This window comes from Pan troglodytes, chromosome 10 (assembly GCF_028858775.2).
Source record: "Pan troglodytes isolate AG18354 chromosome 10, NHGRI_mPanTro3-v2.0_pri, whole genome shotgun sequence".
In the NCBI taxonomy this organism is placed as follows: domain Eukaryota; kingdom Metazoa; phylum Chordata; class Mammalia; order Primates; family Hominidae; genus Pan; species Pan troglodytes.
Window position 1 is genome coordinate 87084845 of NC_072408.2, and position 21816 is coordinate 87106660.

The window sequence follows — 21816 nt, forward strand, 5'->3', positions numbered from 1 at the left end:
ATAACCAGCGTCTCCAACTGTTTCCTGTTACAACAGAAAATAGATTCTTATTGAACTTATGCAAATAGCTATATTGCCATAATTTAAGAATACTCACAAATGATTTTTAAATTCTGGAGAAATCAGATAGGAAGAAATATGCCTCAAATTTTGCTCACAAGAGCATACTTTACTCAATTTGTTGTAAGCTATAAATAGCTCAAAAGAAAGAAATATTTTCTTTTCTTTTTTTTCTTTTTCTTTTTTTTTTTTTTGAGATGGAGTTTCACTCTTATTGCCCAGGCTGGAGTGCAGTGGTGCAATCTCGGCTCACCACAACCTCCACCTTCTAGGTTCAAGCAATTATCCTGCTTCAACCTCCCAAGTAGCTGGGATTACAGGCATGCGCCACCACACCTGGCTAATTTTGTATTTTTAGTAGAGACGGGGTTTCTCCATGTTGGTCGGGCTGGTCTTGAATTCCTGACCTCAGGAGATCAGCCTGCCTTGGCCTCCCAAATTGCTGAGATTACAGGCATGAGCCACTACGCCCAGCAGAAATGTTTTCTTGACTTTAGAAAACAAAACGTAAAGAAGCCCAATATTTCAAACAAACAAGTCATAAGAAAACATTTCAGCCTTCTGTTAGTTCAGTCCCATGCAGTTAACTCTTGTTCTGCCCAGTATTGGGCCAGCAATCCTCATGAACACATCTGCCCTCCAGTGAGAATCCCAGAAGTTTTCTCTCTAGTCTGATGGCACAATCTCCAAAGTAATCAGAAACCTGCCTTCAAGAGCACCTGTCAGAGTCCTTTCCACAAACTTCCTTAAGGAAGCAAGTTGTGGACTGCAGCTAATTATAAAGTGCTTTTTGAGAAGAATAAAAGTAAAACAATAATTGTCTGTGCATGACAAAAGTCTTAGACTAGCCACGGTTAAAGACACAATAGACAAGGAAATTTGATTATTTCTGTGGCATACAATAATTTAATGTAATAGTCATAATTATTCCTGATAACATAGATTAAGACATACCAGAACTATATGAATCTTATATAATTTTGGAACATATATTAATGACACATTCATATAAAAATAACTCAAAGAAAGTTAAACACCATTTCATATTTGACAATGATTCTGGTGTAATTTTAACATACCAACGAAGATGAATATGTCTGTCTCGGACTTCAGGAGCCCTAATACCCAAAAAGTTAGTTTGAGGCCAAAAGACTGAATTTAGAATTTGGAAAGGTTATCAAATATCAAAGGCTTAAAACACTTGATATTGCAAAATAAGAGTCACAGGTAACTGCAAAATTAGTCATTTAATCAAAGTGATAATTCAAATATTTTAAAAAGCTAAAACCTTTACTCTTTGGTAGACAGGAGACTCAGTTTCCCAAATAATCTTAAAACTTAATAAAGACAGCTAAAAAGGTAAATTTAATCTGTCTCTCTCTTCCCTTTTTTTCTTGCCGTATACTCAAAAGGTAAATAAAAATCTTTTACTATCTCTTAATATTACACAAAAAGCTTGTTCAAAAGAGAAAACCAAATTTTACCTTTGCATTGTGCATTATTAACACTAAAGTTAATTTTAAGAAATACATCCAATTTTAATTAGTTTGATCACAAGATAAGATCTTCATAAACTTTTTGTAACCTTTTACAATATTTACCATTCTTTTTCCCAACTTTTTATGTCTTCTTACAAGAACCTTATGAAGGTGTCAACTGAAGGGTGGTTTTGGCCCCAGGCAGCAGAGAGTCATGGATGACCTGATGTCATTCTTGTAACTTGGACAATCTCTGTGTGACTGCTCTATTTTCTGCTACTCAGGCTAGCATGTCTAACTTTCTTTTCTCCGTCTTTTCTCTACTTTTTCTTCTGTTCAGTCATCATTTCTACTTCCTCATATGTTCGGCTTTTTTTTTTTTAACCTGGTCAGCTCCTACTCTTCCTTATATCCTTTACATGTTTATTCACCCTCAGATCTTCCTGCAAAACATTAAAAAAAATCAGTATTTTCTGGTTCAAATTTGAGAGAGAATTGACTAGAATATAGTTCATTTCTTCTGCAACATTGAAGTCCCTTTGCCCATAAATGAATGCACTGCTTTGGGGCAGAAACCATGGCTGCCTGAGGCTATGGTATCAGCAGAGATTTTGTTTGGGATAATTACCCTTAAAAGGGGCTGGGGCTATGACAGGTGCTGAGACTGACATGTAAAGTATAATTATATACTTCCTTGAAAGGTGCTGACAGTTTCTGTTTCAGAGTCATTTTGGGGCATATTCTGTATTAAAGCTTTTAGTACCTGAGAATAAAGGGTTTTGAGGAGCCCAGGTGGCACATTGATGTTGACCTTTTTCCTCCAGCTTTGTTGTCATTATTACTATGTTGCTTAGCAACTCTGTGGCATTATTTTTAAACCTAATATTAACTTGAAATACATTAGAAATGGAAAGTATAGAAATGTGACTTTTAGGTATATTGCTATTGTTACAAATTACTGTGAGCATAGCATGAAATTGTAAGACAAAGCATACAAGATAGAATATTTCTTGACATTTCAGATTTAATATAAAGGATGAAACTAACATTGAGGCATTTTAATTAATAGCAATAAAATATAATGGCAATAAAAAGCCTTTCAATCAGCTTTTCACATCCCTTAGTCTAAATAACTTTTCCCAAGATGAAGAGCAAAACAAAACCCTAAATTATGTATTTTTCCCTCTTTGAAAATTATGCCGAAAGGCAGAAAAGTATGACATTATTTTTTTGAGTAGTACAATGCCATAATCATCTTAATGACCCTTATTATTTCTCAAAAGGATTGTTTAAAAAGCAGCAAAAGCTCCCAGCATTTATGAAGGAAAAATGGGTTACAGAGGGATATATTAATTACTCCATCTATACCATTCATTAAAAACCTATCCTCTAGACACTATAATACTTATTAACAAGGCAGAAAGAATTTAGCCAAAGTAAGAGATGAACTGAGTTAGTTTTCATATTGCCAGTGTTGTGAAAAACTAAGTGTGAAGAATTTACATCAAGACCTCTATGATCATTAGGCAAGGTGGCTTACACCTCTAATCCCAGCACTTTGGGAGGCTAAAATGAATGGCTCGCTTGAGCCCAGTAGTTTGAGACCAGCCTGGGTAAACATAGTGACACCCTGCCTCTACAAAAAAATTTTAAAAATTGGTCAGGTGTGGTGGCACACAGCTGTAGTCTCCCAGCTACTCAGGAGGCCAAGGTGGAAGAACTGTTTGAGCCTGGAAAGTTGAGGCTGCAGTGACTCATGATCATGCCACTGCGCTCCAGCAGCCTGGGTGACAGGGCAAGACCCCATCTGAAAAACAACAACAACAACACCACCAAAAAAACAAAAAACAAACTGTATGATTGCCGAACTTTTTTTTTTTTTTTTTAAGACAGTCTCAATCTGTCACCCAGACTGGAGTGCTGGAGTGCAGTGGCGTGGTCTCAGCTTACTGCAACTTCAGCCTCCCAGGTTCAAGCGATTCTCTTGCCTCAGCCTCCCGAGTAGCTGGGACTACAGGTGCGTGCCACCATGCCTGGCTAATTTTTGCATTTTTAGTAGAGACTGGGTTTTGCCATGTTGGCCAGGCTGGTCTTGAACTCCTGATCTCAAGTGATCTGCCTGCCTCGGCCTCCCAAAGTGCTGGGATTACAGGCGTGAGCCACCGCATTTGGCCTATGATTGCCAAACATTTAATGACTTTTTCTTACTATGAAAATAAATGCTGACCCATGTGTCTCAAAATGGAAAAGATTCAGGAAGTGTGTGTGGGCCTTTGAAAATTGAACATTGAATCCAAAGAGAAATGTCACAGTTCTTCCTTTCCTTTTAATGAAATCTCTACTGTCCACAATCAGTGAATGGGCTGTTAGAGCAGTAGCTTTTAACTTTGGGGGAGATTAGGACCACTTTGAAAATTTGACAAGAAGCCATGTACTTTCTTCCTAGAAAAATGGTAAGTATATGAGTTGATGAGTATGTTCGTTTTATTTAATTATTTCACATTATATACATATAACATCCCATTGTATCTCATAAATATATGCAATTATAACTTGCCAATTAAAACTTTTAAGGAACCAGATGTAAACAATATTTTATAATGAAATTTCCAGAGTCAGTACAACTGAAGAAACCTATCCATTAAACTGGGGGAGAAAGTTAGAAACTTTGATTCTAAAGAGTGACTTAGTGGATGCAGTGGGGAGTTGCCAAGGAAAGGGGTCTACCTGGAGGTGGAAGTGTGTCATTTAGAGTAGAGAGACTAAATAGTGTTCCTTGAATTTAGGGATTCCCTATCGTCTAAAGTTGTCTTTTCTCCTCAACCATTTCTAGACCCTTCCTAATTTCTTTACAAGTGGCATCAAGACAAACAAAACAGATTAGGAATTTGAACTCTGATCCTCCTCTTAATTAGCAAAGCGACCTTAGATAATCAGTTAATTCCTCTTAATCTCAGTTTCCTCATCTGTAAAATGGAAATAATACCCAATTCAAAAAGTTTTCATGAGAACTAAATTGGATAATACATGTAAAATTCAAAGCAAGCTCTCAAATAATACACATTGTTTTATTTACTAACAAATACCAAAGTTTTGTATCTATTTGAATTCTAACTTATAGACAAATAATTATTCAGCCAGAAATATCCTTTAAATAAAACAAAAGACATGTCTCAAATGAATATTTTTTAAAGATTTCCCTAAGTGACATATTGTTTTGTTGATTATTTATTGATAAATAAAATGATAATGGTTGGTACATTTGAGCTATAGAAATAAAATGGTAAACTTGGCTGGAACAAAATTTTAACAGATATTATAGGTGTTTAAAGATTGAGCTATCCTACTATATTTCTATAGACTTCTTCACATTATTAGTTAAAAATGACTTTTTATTTTAGAGGTAAGTTGTTTTTCAGTTCTAATGCAATCCATTGTCAATATTTAAGATTTCTTAATAAAAATAACTAAAAATAATATAGGTTGTATATATTTGTATTAATAAAATCTTTGTGACATTTCAGAGTGCAGATGATTCAGATATATCTGTCATTGCCCAGAACAAGAAATGCTTTGACAACGATATTGTTTGTTCTAAAAGTGTTTTGATTTCAGTTGGGGACACTGAAATTTACCTGAATGATACTCCTTACAAACAGGTTAGTGAATTATTTCTTTCAGGATCATTTGAACTTGTCCTGAGGATACTTAAATAGAATAGAAATGATTTGGTCTACTCCTCTCTGTAAATGGTCATGAGATCTATGTTGTGTTTTGTTTTCATTTTGTGCGGCTTCAGTAAATTGTGCTTGACTTCTCTCTTCTTACTTCTTACTTCCCTTCTCCATATTCCAATTCGCTCCTCTTGCTTTCATTCCCATAGTTGCCATTTGGGCCCTTGCAACCCCCACCTATTGCCTTAATTACTTCAGTGGCTCCCAGGCTAGACTCTTGGCTTCTAGTTTTAGTCTTTCCCCTCTTATTCATCCTCACATACTGCAGCATAGGTAGTTTTATTTGTATATGTCTCTTTTTTTTTTTTTTTTTTTTTTTGAGACAGAGTCTCACTCTGTTGCCCAGGCTGGAGTGCAGTGGCATGATCTCGGCTCACCGCAACCTCCGCCTCCTGGGTTCCAGCGATTCTCTTGCCTCAGCCTCCTGAGTAACTGGGATTAACATATGCACGCCACCACGCCTGGCTAATTTTTGTATTTTCAGTAGAGATGGGATTTCACCATCTTGGTTAGGCTGGTCTCAAACTCCTGACCTCAGGTGATCCACCTGTCTTGGCCTCCCAAAGTGCTGGGATTACAGGCATGAGCCACCGTGTCCAGCCTTGTATATGTACATTTTTGATGGAAATCTAATATGTCACTCTGGTTCTTCAAGACTTTGAGATGCCTTCCCACTGCTCCCCCAAGGCCTTGCCAGTCTGGCTGTTACCCACCTCTCCTGCCTGCTCTTTCATTACTTTCTGCTTCAAGCCCACATTCCAGAAGGTGGAGCATCTTATTAGTCCTTCATTACTATTATCGCTTCTTCCTGGATCTGTCTTTCAATTTAACTTATTCTTATGCAATATGTCTTATCATACTTCCTCCAGGGAGCTCCTCCTCATACCCTTAAGCACCCTGTTAGAATGTGTATCATAGTTTAATGAAACTACTTGTGAGCTTGTCTTCCCCAATTGTCTCCAAGTTCTTGTTTATTGTATCCTTGGAGCCTGCCCAATTTAAAAGAATGAATACATTTCATTCATTCATTCATCTCATACTTTTAAAATAATGTTCACTGAATATCAAAATGTGCTAATTATTGGGGCTACAACAGTGAAATAACACTGTGCTTGCCTTTAAGAAGTTTCTGCTCAGGTGAGGGATACATTCAGGTAAATAAGGATGTACATGGTAAATAAGGAAGCATGGTGTCCTATGGTAGGAATTTATGTAGGATAATATGGGAACTCCTGGGAAGAGCACCTAAAGAAACCTGGGGTGCTTAGGGTGATTGTTAAGAGCATAGACTTTAGAGTCACTCAGTACTAACTCGGAACCTCTGTTCCATTACCTGCTTGCTCTGTAACTTTGGGCAGGTTTACTTAACCTCTCCAAGCTGCAGCTTTTCCATCTGTAAATTTGGGAAGATTTTAGAACCTACTTCTTTAGTTTGTGTGAGGATTGAAATGAAAATATAAATTAATGAATTTGAAGAAATGATTCTTCTTACCCTCCCTATTTCTGAAGGCTCAGAAGACATGCTCTGGAGGAAATGATTTGCACTGAGTCTTAAAGGATGAGTAGGCATTAGCCAGGTGAAGAGAGGGAGTAGGGTGGCAATCAGTACAGACGAATAAACCCACTCAGTAGAGCAGAGCTGAGAGATGAAATGGCATGTTTGTATAACTGCAGGTGGTTTAGATTGGTGGAAGCACAATATATGGGACAGTGGATGGAGGGAGTGGCAAAGTGACTCAGGGAGGAGTGTCCTGATCAGCTGCCATTCAGGGAGCATGGGGTAAAGGCAATAGATGAGGGGGCTGAGTCCAGACTATGGAGGCTCTTGAATGGTACAAGATATTTGAACCTCATTTTACAGGCAAGAAATTTTAGAGTTAGAAATTACTAATTTGACAAATGGGCTTTAAAAACTGACCTATATTCTGAGATTTTTTAGAACAGTGTTTCTCTCAGTTTGGTCTCCAAACATTCATTAAAATCATGTGGAATTTTTCTTGTAAGTGCTGGTTTCTGGGCCCTACTTCAGTAATTGGAACGGCTGATGCTGAAAACAAAATTGACATTTTCAATGGTACTTGAAATTCTTGTGCACACTGAAGTTTGAGAACAGTTACCTTAAAACATAACTATGTTTCAGTCAGAAACATTGAAACTAACTGGGCAGCAATCAACCTTTGGGCAAAACAGAGTTTCTACAATCATGTTGACATGTTTTTAAAGTAATTACAGCAGTTTGTCATAAGCACCAACCAGATATTCATTTATAGGTGAAGGTTATTTCTAAGAACAAGGATGTTAAAAAAGAAACAAGAGAAAATAGTAAATGGTCTTATAAAGACAGTATGACACATCTTTGAAGTGGTGATTGCAACTCCACATAACTTTCGACTTCCAATTTTCACTTGTATGTAGGTGTTAATGAATCTCCTTTATATAAACTGTATGACATAAGATTAAGAAAAGTCATAAAAATAGTTTGACCCTAAAGAAATCCCCTGCAATATTTTTTCTCAAACATTGAAAGTGAAAAATAAGCACTATTTATTTTATGGTAGATGGACCATCCATCCAGGGGAAGAAAAAAAAAACCACCTCTGTTATTTTTATATGTAAATGCACAATTCTAATTTTATCAAATGTATAAGATATAAATATCTTATTAATTTATTTAAGCTGTACTTTAAATATTTTAATTCTCCATAGTTCTAACATATCTTGCTAACATCACTAGAGTTTGTTTAAAGTGCTCTAATTCTCATCTGAAGTGGAGATCTCTATTTTGGACAATTTGTAATACCTCACTGTTCTAATGAGAAGCATTATTTAAGAATCTGAAAAATAAGGCGTATGGCAACTCCCTTTGACCATAGAGGATTTTCTTGTAGTAAACTGCCCTATCTAATGAAAATGAAGGATTTTATGTCTAAAGACAAGTAGAAAAGATGTGCTTTTGTATCAGGATAACTGATGCAAAACCAAACTGAGCAAAAGAGAAACAAGTCAAAGACAAACAAGGTGATAGAAAGATGCTAAAAGGTGCAGTGAAAACAATAGAATTAGTTTCTGTGGCAGAGACTGACTTGGGGGCAGGGCAAGCTACGTAATTTGGTCAAAACAGGGAAAAAGTTTCATTTTCTTGTTTCATGTTCTGTCTCGATGTGTCGTGGTTTTTTTTTTTTTTTTAAATCATCATTTAATGCTATGCTGACTCAAGCATAGGGATAGTCCTGGGGTGAGAGCACACCCTGTCAGTGCTGAGGGCCTTCCTTGCCTCATAACTCCAACTTGGCACTTGGGTATGCTTGCCTAAGTCCAACTCATCCTGCCTGTGTGCTGCAAGTGGAGCGTAGCAGTGGTCTCTGGGTGGCTGCAGAGAAGCAGGCATCTGAGAATCAATCCAGCGAGATTGGGTGGACAGCAGGAGATGTGAGCCAAGGCTTCAAGGCCCAGACACATGATTCTTTGTCTCATTGAACTTCACTGACAAAACACGAATTCACAGGTAAAATTAGAATTTCAAGATGGCAATTACAGAGCATGAAACCCCAAGTGGGGGCCCACTTCTGAGCAAGGAACCGTCCTTGCTCAGAAGAGCATTGTGCTGTCTTAAATGCCTACCAATCTGGCCCATCTTGAGGATGAAAGTTCTACTGGGGCAATCAGGGAAGGCCTCACAGAGGAGGGAGCATATGGGTCACAATTGATGGAAATGAGGCCATTACGCCAATATCTGGAGAACAGAGTTCCTAGCAGGAGGAACACCAAGCGCACAGGACTTGAGATGGGTAAAAGCTTAGTTAAATTTGAAGAACAGAAAGAGAGCCAGCATAGCTGAAGCTTAGTCAGTGAGGGTGGGGATTGGGAAGTGGAAGGATATGAGATCAGAGAGAGCCAGTTAACAACACATATGGTTATATACAATATATACTGTTCTATACAATATATTGTGCACCTGTTTTAAGTATGACTTTGGTCTAGGAGACTGAAAACTCCTTATGGATATGACTAAATTTATTTCATTTTCCCTTTGAAATATTGATTAAAAAGTCTACTGTAGTGTAGTATTTTCAAACTACGCTTTTGTTATTACTTGAAGGAGAAAAGTAACCAAAGAATTTCATATCTCCTTCATAATTTTTATTTTGCCTCTGGCTAAATTTGTCTTACTTACTTTGATGTTAACTGTGCATTTTTGAAGTTATTATATGAGTTAATTTCAAGGTCAGATTCAATATAGCCATGTGTTGCCCTTGCTTATAAAGAATATTGTATATTCCTACTTTACAATAAAATTTCTCGAACATTTCCCGATATGTTCCATCTCTCATTTCTCTCTGCTTTATCCTTTCTCCTGCCTAAATTATCTTCTTTTACTATACAACCATGGTCTAATACTTCCCTGTTTGAAAGCTTTTATTGACTACATTTTGCACATGTGATAATTACTCTGGATAACTTGGTTGCAAACGTCTCAGGCTATGATCCATCATGTAATTCATGCTCTAGCCTTTTGGTACTCTCCTTAGTTCTGAATAAATCTTTGACTTTCTTGTCCCTAAGTCTTGATTCAAGCCATTTCTTTTGTTTGGAAGGATTTCTTCTCCATTCTCATTCCCAAACCCTATACCTTGCTGTGCATAACCTCTTGCAGATCAGTTCACACCCACCCCTTGCAAGAAGCCTTATGGAGTACCTTTGATGATAATTCACTGCTTCCTGCCCCCCTACACACATACAGTAGTTCCCCCTTATCCATGAGGGTTAGGTCCCAAGACCTCCAGTGGAAGCCTGAAACCATAGATAGTAGCAGACCCAATTGCCATCAATCAGAACATATTTCTGTTCATGCCTTTTACTCACAAATTTAATGCCTTTTCCGTCTTAACTAAGCACTTACCATGTGCTGTGGCTGTCAGTTTTGCAGTTTAATGTGCAGCAGCAAAACTAGCTGAATTTCTTTTCCCTTCTTCACAATTTCACAGATAGAAGATTCCTTCTTACCATAGATCTTAGCAACCGCAGCATACAATTTTTTTTTTCTTTCTTGTTAAGTTGAGAACTTTCCCCTTTTCACTTAAAGGAAGTACTTCACAGCTTCTTTTTGCCTGAATTGGAAAGGCAATATCTCCTACCAAACTTAATGATTCTGATTTTCAAGACATATTTAATGAAGTCAGTAGACTATTTCCATGCTATCATAAACTACTCAGAAACATGCGCAGGAACAAATTTCTCTCTTTTGTGGGCAAGGCCATACCTTTTTTAGTTCTGTCATATTTATTCATCACAGATGTAAAATTTCTGATTTGGCAGGGATATCACTTAATGTCTTCTGTGTCCATTCCCTTGTTTTGCTCTTCCCCACATGTAACTGAAATATCTTTTCCCTTTGCCCATTTATCCATGTGGGGTCCATCTGCTAGTTCGTGTCTGGTAATCAATATTTATGTATTTCCTATTTTGTGCAATTGTTTTGTCTTTTCTTACAGAATTCAGAAAAGGCATGACCATGCAACAATATTAGTACATAAATAGTTGTTGGTAAATGTTAACTAAACTAATTTGATATATTTTGGTTAGAGAACTTACGACTCACTTTGTTTCTTTTTTGTTTTTAAGAAACAATCAGGTTTTTTTCTGGAAAACAAATCTACCTACCAGCTTTGGAAGGCTGGTTACTATATAGTAGTATACTTTCCAGAGAAAGATATCACTATTCTTTGGGATAGGAAGACAACTATTCATATCAAAGTTGGGCCACAGTGGAAGGTAGGTCAACCTAAGCTCCAAATGAGATGTAATGAATAAAATCACATTTAGTTTTTGATGTTTGATGAAAATAAAATGATTAATGTTTTCCTTTAAGAACTAGGTTATATTTCCAGAATTACTAACTCATACCCTTGTGAAAAAGAATTTCACCAACTAAGTACAGTGTTTGTGTACAGTTCTTTTTGACTTTAACCTTGTAGTATCCAGTTTTCCAAGATTACTTAAGCCAGCTTTCTTCTTCTCTTTTTCTTCAGCTTAATTATGTGATCTGTTCATAATGCAATTAGATTCAGTTCTTACAAACTGCGTTCCATGTTTTCCTCCACATTCTGGATATATATATTTTTAAGTTTACATGCAGTAAAATTATTATTATTATTATTTTTGAGACGGAGTCTGGCTCTGTCGCCCAGGCTGGAGTGCAGTGGCGCAATCTCAGCTCACTGCAAGCTCCGCCTCCCGGGTTCACGCCATTCTCCTGCCTCAGCCTCCCGAGTAGCTGGGACTACAGGCGCCAGCCACTACGCAGGGCTAATTTTTTGTATTTTTAGTAGAGAACAGGTTTCACCGTGTTAGCCAGGGTGGTCTTGATCTCCTGACCTCATGATCCACCCGCCTCGGCCTCCCAAAGTGCTGGGATTACAGGCGTGAGCCATCGTGCCCAGCCTAAAATTATTTTTTAAACGTAAAAAATGTTACTCTTATTGTGTCCATGTCTATAGATTTTGACAAATGCATTGTATTAGTCCATTTTCACACTGCTATAAAGAACTACCTGACACTGGGTAATTTATAAAGAAAAGAGGTTTAATTGACTCACAGTTCTGCATGGCTGGGAAGGCCTCAGGGAATGTACAATCATTGTGGAAGGCAAAGGGGAAGCAATCACCTTCTTCAGAAGGTGGCCGGAAAGACAGAAAGAATGAGGGGGAAATGCCACACTTTTTAACCATCAGGTGTCATGAGAACTCCCTCACTATCACAAGAACAGCTTGGGAGAAACCACCCCCATGATCCAATCACCTCTCACCGGGTCCTTCCCTCAACATATGGGGATTGTAATTCGAGGTGAGATTTGGGTGGGGACACAGAGCCAAACCATGTTATGCATGGAGCCTTGTATCCATCACAACAGTTCTACATAGAACATACCTGTCAACCTCCAAATATACTTCATGTTGCTTCTTTATTGTCAACCTCTACCTTTACCTCCTAACCTCAGACAACCACTGATTATATTTTCCACTGCTATAGTTTTGTCTTTCTCAGATATCATATAAATGGAATTGTACAACCTGTAGTCTTTTGGGTCTGGCTTCTTTGACTTGGCAAAGTATATTTGAGATTCATACAAATTGTTGTGTGAATTCTATACTGTTGAGTAGTATTCTGTTGTGTGGATGTACCACACAATTTATTTATCCATTCATGGTTGAATATCCAGTCTGAGTTGTTTATAATTTTTGGCAATTTATAAATTATTTTATATACTATTCCCTGCTAAATATTTTTATTAAATGTTGTTAGTTTACTATTTAAAATATTTAAAATTTGATTATTTTGAATATTTATTTGAACATTTTAAATTCATGTTTTAAAGTTGTTTGCAAAAACATTGATGTATTTTTTTAAAATTTAGTTTACCTGAAAATGAGACTGAGACTCATGGATATAATTTTTGTCAAAGAAAAATTGGAATAGCAACAATATCTTCTCAAAAATACAGAAAAGATACATTTTAAAAAAGATTTTAATATGTTGTAAATGTGAAATATGATTGTATATTGAAGTTATAGTCTTTCAGTCTTAAGGAGGATAAAGCCCAAAGATCTATTCTTAGGTTTGTTGGCATCTTGAATTTCTCTGATGAATCCAAAATAACCTTCAGTCATTGCTGTCTTTCTTCAACGAATATTCTCTGCCATTCTTCATCCGATATCCTTGTTTCCAGCAAGAATAGCAATATATTTTACTACTAGATGAAGGGGGAGAACTTGCAGTGATGATTTTCTAGAAGCAGTAGAACTACTCCTTAAAACCTTGAATTTAGACATGCTGAATGCTCTCTTCAATATTGAAGAATAGAATCTATCCCTTAATGGAGAAGTAGGCTGCCTATATCTCTGGCAAAGCAGACAATAACCTTAGAATTACATCTGCCATAGCCACTTATTACCATGGGACCTCTGTTTTCAGAAATCACATCTGTTCAGACAGAGGCCACTACTAACAGTAGTTATCCTAAAGCTGAGGCATCAGGAAGGGGGATGTGGAAAAACAAATGGTTAACTTGTTTCTAACAGGCAGGCAATATGATATATTCCAACAAGTAGGGAATATATCTGCCATTCTTCATCCATATCCTTGTTTCCAACAAGGATGGGAATATATATAATTATGAATTACATATGTATATATATATACACATGAATTCTGTGTATACACACATATACATTTGCATACACATACACTCTCATATGTACTGTCTTGTTTGAATTATACTTTTCCAAGTTATTTATGTTATTAGTTGTATTAATGCTAAGACACTGGTAAGTGTGGATAAATAGGACTTGAAATCAGGTAAAATATTTTTGCAAATTTAAAATAATCACAAAATATAATTAAATTGGTATGAGAAAATCCACTTTCTTCAAGTTAATTTTTAAAAATGATTGCTGTGAAAATGCTTAAATATATATTTGAAATGTCTCAAAAGTTTTAATGAATATGAGTCTTTAAATGTTAAAGTGAAAACAGAATATTTCCTGGTGATTTTCTCTTACTTTAGAACAAGCTATCAGGATTGTGTGGAAACTTTGACAAATGCACTTCAAATGATATGACCACATCTAATAACTTGGAAGTGAGAAATGCTCAGGTATTTGGAGATAGTTGGGCATTAGGACAGGTAAGTTACATAAATGTATTTTAGAAGTCAACAAAAATTTTTAAGAATATTTTTTCACTAGAACATTTTATTCTTATTTAGGTAATATTATTTTACATACTATTTTCATAGTAATTTATAGCTGATAAACATTCATATTTATCTTCTCATGTAATTTTTCTGATTACCTTATCATATAAAGGATGTTTTCTCCTTATTATAGATGAAGAAATTGAGGCTCAGGGAGGTTAAATGAGTTGTCTAATATTATATGGCTAGAAAGTAGCAGAGGTGACATTCAAATTCATCTCTTCACCCTCATGTTTTCCTCACCATAGCAAAATGCCAATCAATGTATCTGCATTTTGAAGGATGATGGAGCTTTTGCCAGTTCAAAGCAATAAATAAATGAAGACAAAATTTCTTAACAGCCATGTTACTGTATTACATGAAATAAAGGGAGACACGTGTATATGTGTGTGGGTGGGTGGATTGTGGTCAACTACCTTTGGCAGCAGTTGGCTAAATTAATTTTTGCATATTTCTCTTTCAAAGGTTTCTTGAGGCATTATAAGCCTATAAAGAAGGGACATGTTTGAAGGATTTTCCAAACTTACTGACATAATATATATTTTTATTTATTAATTCTCAAGGAAGTAGTGTTATATGAAACACATTTTGAAAAATGCTGAACTCAGAAAACAGAGTCAAATTGGAAATTGGTTCTATTCTTTCTTCTAGTTTCTTTTTAGCCTGTTTTTCTTTTCAATTGATAAGAGTGTTTGAAACCACAGTTTCCTGATTGGTTACCATTTGGTTAGTTACTTCTCTACTTTGCCTAGTTTACTAATATGTCTAAATCTCTTTAAAGAATAAAGAAGGGATGGGGTAAAACATTTATTCCAGTCAATAATATTTGAGTGTGGTCTAAGCTTAAGAGTATGAAAGTGTACCTTTTAATATCTAAAATATCCACTATATTGAGGAGACAAAATCCTTTTAACTGTGGCTATCTTACATCTTGTTATCTTTAGAAGTTTTGAAAAAAATCGTTTTACATTTTTCTCTCTGCAAATGAATTAAGAAGTAACTATTTCTAATGGTACTTAAATATCTGGAGTAGTCAAATAATTTTAAACCACCTCAAAATAAATTTTTTATTCATACCTGATAGACAAGGCTAAAACTCAGGTCATTTAAAAAATTCACTAATTTTTATTTAGCACTTAATGTTTTCCATTACATACAGACACATAATATGGATAAATCACAGTCTTTGCCTTTAAGGAATTTAGAGTCTAGAGGTGGAAAATTTCGAGGTGGAAAAATTAACAGTCAGAACATAGTAAGATAGTTGCTTTGATAGAAGTGCACACAAAGTGGGGATTGTGATGGTCCAAGAAAGGTTCCTGGAGAAGGTACCCTGCAGGTGAATCTTATAAGATTTATAGGAGCTAAGAAAGTGAAATTTATGGGAAAGAATTTAACAGGGAAAGGAGGGAGCAGCCACCTAGAAGGTGTCAAGAGGCTGGAGAGAGTGTGGTGCACAAAGTGAATTTCAAAAAGTTAATTTTGGTTGTGGTGTAAGGTCTGAAATACAGAATAGCTGAAGTGCAAAGTATAGATCTGCAAGATACAAGGGCCAAGAGGCTCTTATAATCCAGCTAGAAATATTAAGTCAGTAGAGATTTAAGACTGTATTAGGAAGGATGAATTTGGAGGTTCCAAGAAGGTCTCCTACTTGCCTGGCTTCCTGGGTGGATACTGGTGTTCCTTCCTGAGGCAGGGCAAAGAGGAGGAAATGAATGTGGATAGTCGGAGAAGGACAATGGTGTAGAGGTAGGGATGATTAGGATCTGCTGAGAGAGAAATGACAGATATATTTAGGTGGAAATGTTAGTTCTGAAATTCAGGAAGGAGATGTGGGATGGACATAGGGATATGGCAGTGACTAGTATATTCAGGGCGTTGAAGCCAGGACGCGTGTACCGAATGAGAAAAATAGAGGTTTGAGGATTAAGCTTTGCAAAGAGAGGAGGGAGAACGAGATTAGGGAACAGCAGCCAATGTAGCAAGAGGAAACCCAGCAGAAAATTGTGTCACCAAAACCAAATGAGGAGAGACATTTAAGAAGGGTAAAGTATTAAATAGAATCAGAGGCAGCAAAAGTCAAGCAAAATGGAAGACTGAAAAATTGCCTTTATATTTAACAATGAAGAGGTCATGGATGACATTTTTCAGGGCAGTTTCAGGGAAGGGTATTAGGGGAGGAAGAGGCCAAATTGCTGCATGTGTGGGAATTGAGTCTGCAGAGACTTGGGTACATATAACCTCTCAGATGATTTGTGACAGAAATGAAGAAGATGAAGATGAAAGAAACAGTTTATGCTCATGTAATTTTTTAAGTCATGCAAATGCTGTGTTTAAGACAATTTAAAAATCATTCATCACCACTCTATCTCTAATATTGCTATGATTTTAATATTCTGTTTAGTTGCTTTCAAAAATAATATATGCAATTAACATTGAATAGGATGTGAGCAGGTGCTTTACGCAAATCCTATCTAAAAGGATGAGAATATATTAGGCGCAATTGTAATGAGTGAAGTTGGGTAGGTTACTCTGCTTGAGAAATTGTCCCTTTGAAAACTTCTTTTCTCTCTTAAATTTTTTCAACAGTGTGAAAGTCCAGATGAAACAATTAAACCCTGTGAGGCACATCAAAACAAATTTCCTTATGCCAAGAAAGAATGCTCCATTTTGTACAGTGATATTTTTGCTTCTTGTCGCAATGTGGTAAATGAATACTTTAATGAACTCTCGAGTTTCAATATGTTCTACTGTGTCTATAATACTGAGGTGAACACGACACGTAACTGGGTGATCCACTGGCTTTTTAGATATACCACCTAACTATTGTTAGGGGGGCATATGTGTTAGTTTGTTTTTCTGTAGAAGTGGCACATTTAGTTGATTTACTTTCTCCCTTACTACATCTAATTTAACAGTGTACCTTTGTACGTATTTGTAATAATTTGTTCTAGTTTATGGAACATTATTTACATACATCATTTTATGATTAAGAGCATAAATGTTTACTTTTCTTTAGAGAACATTGTCAAATGGGCATTCTTCTCAACTCAAAGTGCAGTTTAAAAGTATTGCTTGTAGCACATTTGAAATGGTTTTAGAAGCACATCCCAAGATGGAATGTACTTATTTAGAAATTTCGTTTTCAAAACTCCTTCCTAGCATGATTATTTTAGGTCCCAATAGAAGTTTAAGCAATATTTCAATGTATTGGTAAGAATTAAGTAATATTTCTGCTGTATACAAAGCTATGCCAGTGGTCTTGAGGGAAGTCACTTGTACGATTGTTTGACTTGTAAGCTAAGATGTTGTTTTTCTCTTGGAATACCATTCTGTTTCAAAGAACAAATGATATATGGTTATTCAGACATTCAGACAGGGATATTTGGCAGATATTTTCTTTCTTTCTTTTTATGAGATGGAGTCTTGCTCTGTCATCCAGGCTGGAGTGCAGTGGCATGATGTTGGCTCACTACAACCTCTGCCTCCTGGGTTCAAGCAATTCTCCTGCCTCAGCCTCCCGAGTAGCTGGGATTGTAGGCGTGTGCCACCAAGCTCGGCGAATTTTTCTATTTTTAGTAGAGACCGGGTCTCGCCATGTTGGCCAGGCTGGTCCGGAACTCCTGACCTCAGATGATCTGCCCACCTCTGCCTCCCAAAAGGCTGGGATTACAGGCGTGAACCACTGCGCCCGGCAGATATTTTATTAAAATGTGTGAAATGAGTCTGTGTCTTTAAGGAAACACCTGATGGTGTCTGTTGTCTTTGATAAAATTTACTTTCAAGGGAAAATTAGAGTTTTGTAAAAGTTAGATCCACCCCTGCAAGCTTATAAAGTTTTTGATACTTAATGAGTTTTTTGTTGATCTAGGTGGTGATATTAACAAATGTGACTTGTAGCTATTGTATATAATCAAGTGTGTCAACATTTCGAAGATCTGCACGGGTCCGTAAATTTTCCACATGACCAATGCATGATGTTACAAAATCATGCAGAAGTAAAAGATTCATTCAAAGGGTGAAATAAAAAACAATTTTAATATAGCAAAGCATAAAGTTAATTGATGTGATTTTAGATTTCACATTGCAAAGAACTTTTTAAAAAATGATATTTTTTGAGTTTTGATATAGTGTCAAAGAATATCACAATTACCTGAAAAAGATATTAAAGTACTCCTTCCTTTCCAACTAAATATATGCATGGAACCGAATTTTCTTCATCTATGTCAATCCAAACCCAAACAAGACAAAAACATTACGATAGACCGGATGAAGAAGCAGATATGAGAATCCCCCAGTGTGCTATTAAGCCACACATTAAAGAGATTTGCAAAAATGTGAAACAGTGCACTCTTTTCACTATTTCTTAGCATATATAAATATTTTTCACTAAAATCATGTTATTCATGTAAACATGTAAAGTTTATTGTTATTTTTAAATGTCTCATTTTTAATGTCTAATAGAGTAAATATTGGTAGATATAATCCCATAAACAAAACCTCTTTGGGGATCTCAGTGATTTTTTAAGATTGTAAAGGGATTCTGAGACAGAAAAGTTTGAGGACTGCCATATTAGAGCCACATAGGTAGACTAAAGTCTTGTTTATAAAAAGGGTTGCTTTTGAGACTTTTCAGAGTTTCCAAGGACCCCACCTGCTTGACAAGAAATATTGTGTCAAGTCTGGAGTCCTGAACCACAGAGCCTGCTGGTTCTTTTCCACTTGAAAAGAAAAATTAACCCATGAACTGACCTAAAAAATAAAATACAGCTCAGTGACAGCAAATCCTGCTTCTTTTCTTCTTCTTCTTTTTTTTTTTTTTTTATTTGAGACAGAGTCTCTGTCGCTCAGGCTGGAGTGCAGTGGTGCGATCTCAGCTCACTGCAACCTCCGCCTCCCGGGTTCAAGTGATTCTCCTGCCTCAGCCTCTTGAGTCCCTTGCTCCTTTTTTAATGCACTGTCAATATATTAAATTTTATCAGCTACTTAAATGTAATGCTAATAAATAAATTAAGTAAATAGAATAAGTTGTTTTTAAAGATTGCTATTACCATTAATAGCCATTAGGTTGTTGCATGAGCAGGGGCAAAAAAGAAAGGAAAGAAGGAAGAAAGATACGAAATTATATAAAATTACAATTGGAAGCAGAAGATGCCCTTATTTTAATGCCATGTGATTACATCAATAATGACAGAAGCTTCCAAAAATTAATCTGTTATATTGCAGATGTTGAAGTCATATATATTTATTAATCTTATTATTTCTTTTGCTAGTTCTTTGATGTGACATTTTCCTAATACATTTCTTTCTCCTTTGGGCAATAAAGAGGCTTTAAATAAAGAGAACTCTCTAGGTGGCAGTGTTAAGCTGATAATATCAAACTTTGAAAACACATAGTTTTTTAGACGGTTGACTTTAAATCATAATCAGTATCTATTGAAATTAAGTAATCTTTCACCTCATTTTTCAGATTGACGTTACTTCTTTTGCCAAAAATTGCCATGAAGATACATGTAACTGCAATCTTGGTGGCGACTGTGAGTGTTTGTGCACTAGTATAGCTGCATATGCATACAAGTGTTGTCAGGAAGGAATATCAATTCATTGGAGATCATCTACTGTTTGTTGTAAGTACCCTACTTAGAACATCATTATATAGAGAACTGATAAAGAGATACATATTAATTGTGATTTAGCTTAGAAATAATGCCAGGAGACTCATGGAAATAGAATTAAATTAAAATGACTAAATTTTATATTCCTTTGACAATCATAAATTATAGAATACCGAAAGGACTTATAAAAATAAATTGTGAGATAATATTTTGTTCTGTGTTTGATTGCTGTCATTGTACCATTTGAAATATAAATTATTTAAATACCATCCTTAGAGAAATTGTTTATCTCTTTATTTCTTTTATGCCTATGAAATTTCATCGTTCTGATGATAAACATATTTTTAAAAAATCACCTTGAATTTGCTTTCAGATTTGACTCTTTAAGCTTTTAATTTACTTGTGTAGGTGGTAAGATATCTGAACAAACTTACAATTTGAACACTTTCAGCTGAGGTTTCTAAATTGGCGATATATTTTCCTACTTTAAAACAATTATATGAAATTTAATTAATTACAGCACATCGCTTAAAGAATCTTCTTTGCTCAGAAAAAGTTCCTAAATAATACCATTCTATATTCTTTCACATAGTTATTGATAAATATGTGGCCATATCTTGCCCACATTCAGGTAAGTGATTGACTTCTTACATAGTTTAATATTTATTCTTTTTTTCTTTTAGCACTTGATTGTGAATACTACAATGAAGGTATGTGACATTCAAATTAAAAATATCACTATAGTATTCTATTAGGTGTATTTTCATATTAAAATTTTTTGAACAACTTATGCTGTGAACAAACTATAAATAGTTCATAACTATATAACTCCATAAAAGCTTTTAATTTTTAAAATTTTCAAAAATTTCTCAGTATTTGTGTTAAGATTTATTTCCTGAAAACTAAAATAGTGTGTAACTTAAGTTCTCCGAATTTAAGAGGCCCTCAGTACAGTTTTGGAATGACATGAATGAATGGGTGGGTGAAGTTAGTTAATTTTTTAGATAAAAAGGATGAAAGATCTATAACAAATGCATACCTTTACCATTATTTGTAAATGTAAACATTGTTCAAATGTTTTTTAAAATTTTATCTTATTTTTAAATTGACAAATATAATTGTATATATTTATGGGGTACAATGTAGTGTTTTGATACATGTACACATTGTGGAATGATCAAATCAGGCCAATTAGCATATCCATCACCTCAAATATTTACCATTGCTTTGTGGTAAGAACATTTGAAATTCTTTCTTTTAGCTATTCATTCTTTAAAAACCAAGAAATTCTATCATTTGCAACAACATGGATGAACCTAGAGAACATTATGCTAAGTGAAGTAAGTCAGGCACAGTGAGACAAATACCATATGATTTCACTTATTTGCAAAATCCAAAAAAGTTGAATTTTTAGAAGTAGAGAATAGAATGGTGGTTACTGGAGGCTGGTGGTTGGGAAGTGGGCAGGGAAAGGGCAGATGTTGGTCAAAGGGCACAAAGTTTCAGCTAGGTAGGAGGAATAAGTTCTGGTATCTATTACACAGCGTGGTGACTATAGTCACAATTTTCTTATGTTGTGGAAATCAAAGAAACAAAGTATAAATGCAGTGACATAAGAAATAATGTAAGGAATTTATTTTGCCATCATTGTAGGCAAAAGTCATTCTTACATATTACCAGGATAAGAACTTATTGATACAATAATAATGAAAATCTCCTAATCTCAGCAAACATCCAGATTTGCAATAAGAATCTGAGAGGTGCTGCTGTCTAAAACTAAGGTATAGATGTAAGAAGAGACAGAGAATTACATTTTTAGTGAAATTACTTGAAGATAGCAGAATTGGAGTCTTTTTGCAAATCTATTTAATGAGGAAGTCGCAGGCCTCAAAACCTAATTCAGACAAGTAAGGTGATCTAGGGAAGTATCCATTTTGTCAGTAACTGGGTGAACTCTGGATCCATGATGGATGTGTCAGTTAGAATAATAGTTACAGGAAATCTTGGCCAAGCAACCAATCTGAGGCACTTCAGGTGGCTTGTTGGAGAAATTTGTCAGCTAGATAATTTTAGAGAAAAAGAGATAATGAATTAAAAAGAAAATGGGCATTTTTGATTTTAGTTGTATTTGTTACATTTATAGAAGTTTGATAGAGGAGGCAAATTCAACATTAAAA

The 21816-nt window shown here is 35.5% G+C and overlaps 1 protein-coding gene across 3 annotated transcripts in view; it reads left to right on the forward strand.

The window, feature by feature from the left end:
• Positions 1-21816, forward strand: part of OTOGL (otogelin like) — a 189058-nt gene that overhangs the window by 104029 nt on the left and 63213 nt on the right. For all 3 annotated transcript variants that reach the window (XR_010148372.1, XM_016923914.4, XM_063786933.1), the window contains exons 27-32: positions 5063-5197; positions 10895-11044; positions 13836-13955; positions 16614-16730; positions 19495-19651; positions 20323-20349. Coding sequence is in view for 2 of the 3 variants with exons in the window: in XM_016923914.4 (XP_016779403.3) it covers positions 5063-5197; positions 10895-11044; positions 13836-13955; positions 16614-16730; positions 19495-19651; positions 20323-20349 (706 nt within the window). In the remaining variant the exon portion in view is untranslated. The remainder of the gene's footprint in view (positions 1-5062; positions 5198-10894; positions 11045-13835; positions 13956-16613; positions 16731-19494; positions 19652-20322; positions 20350-21816) is intronic.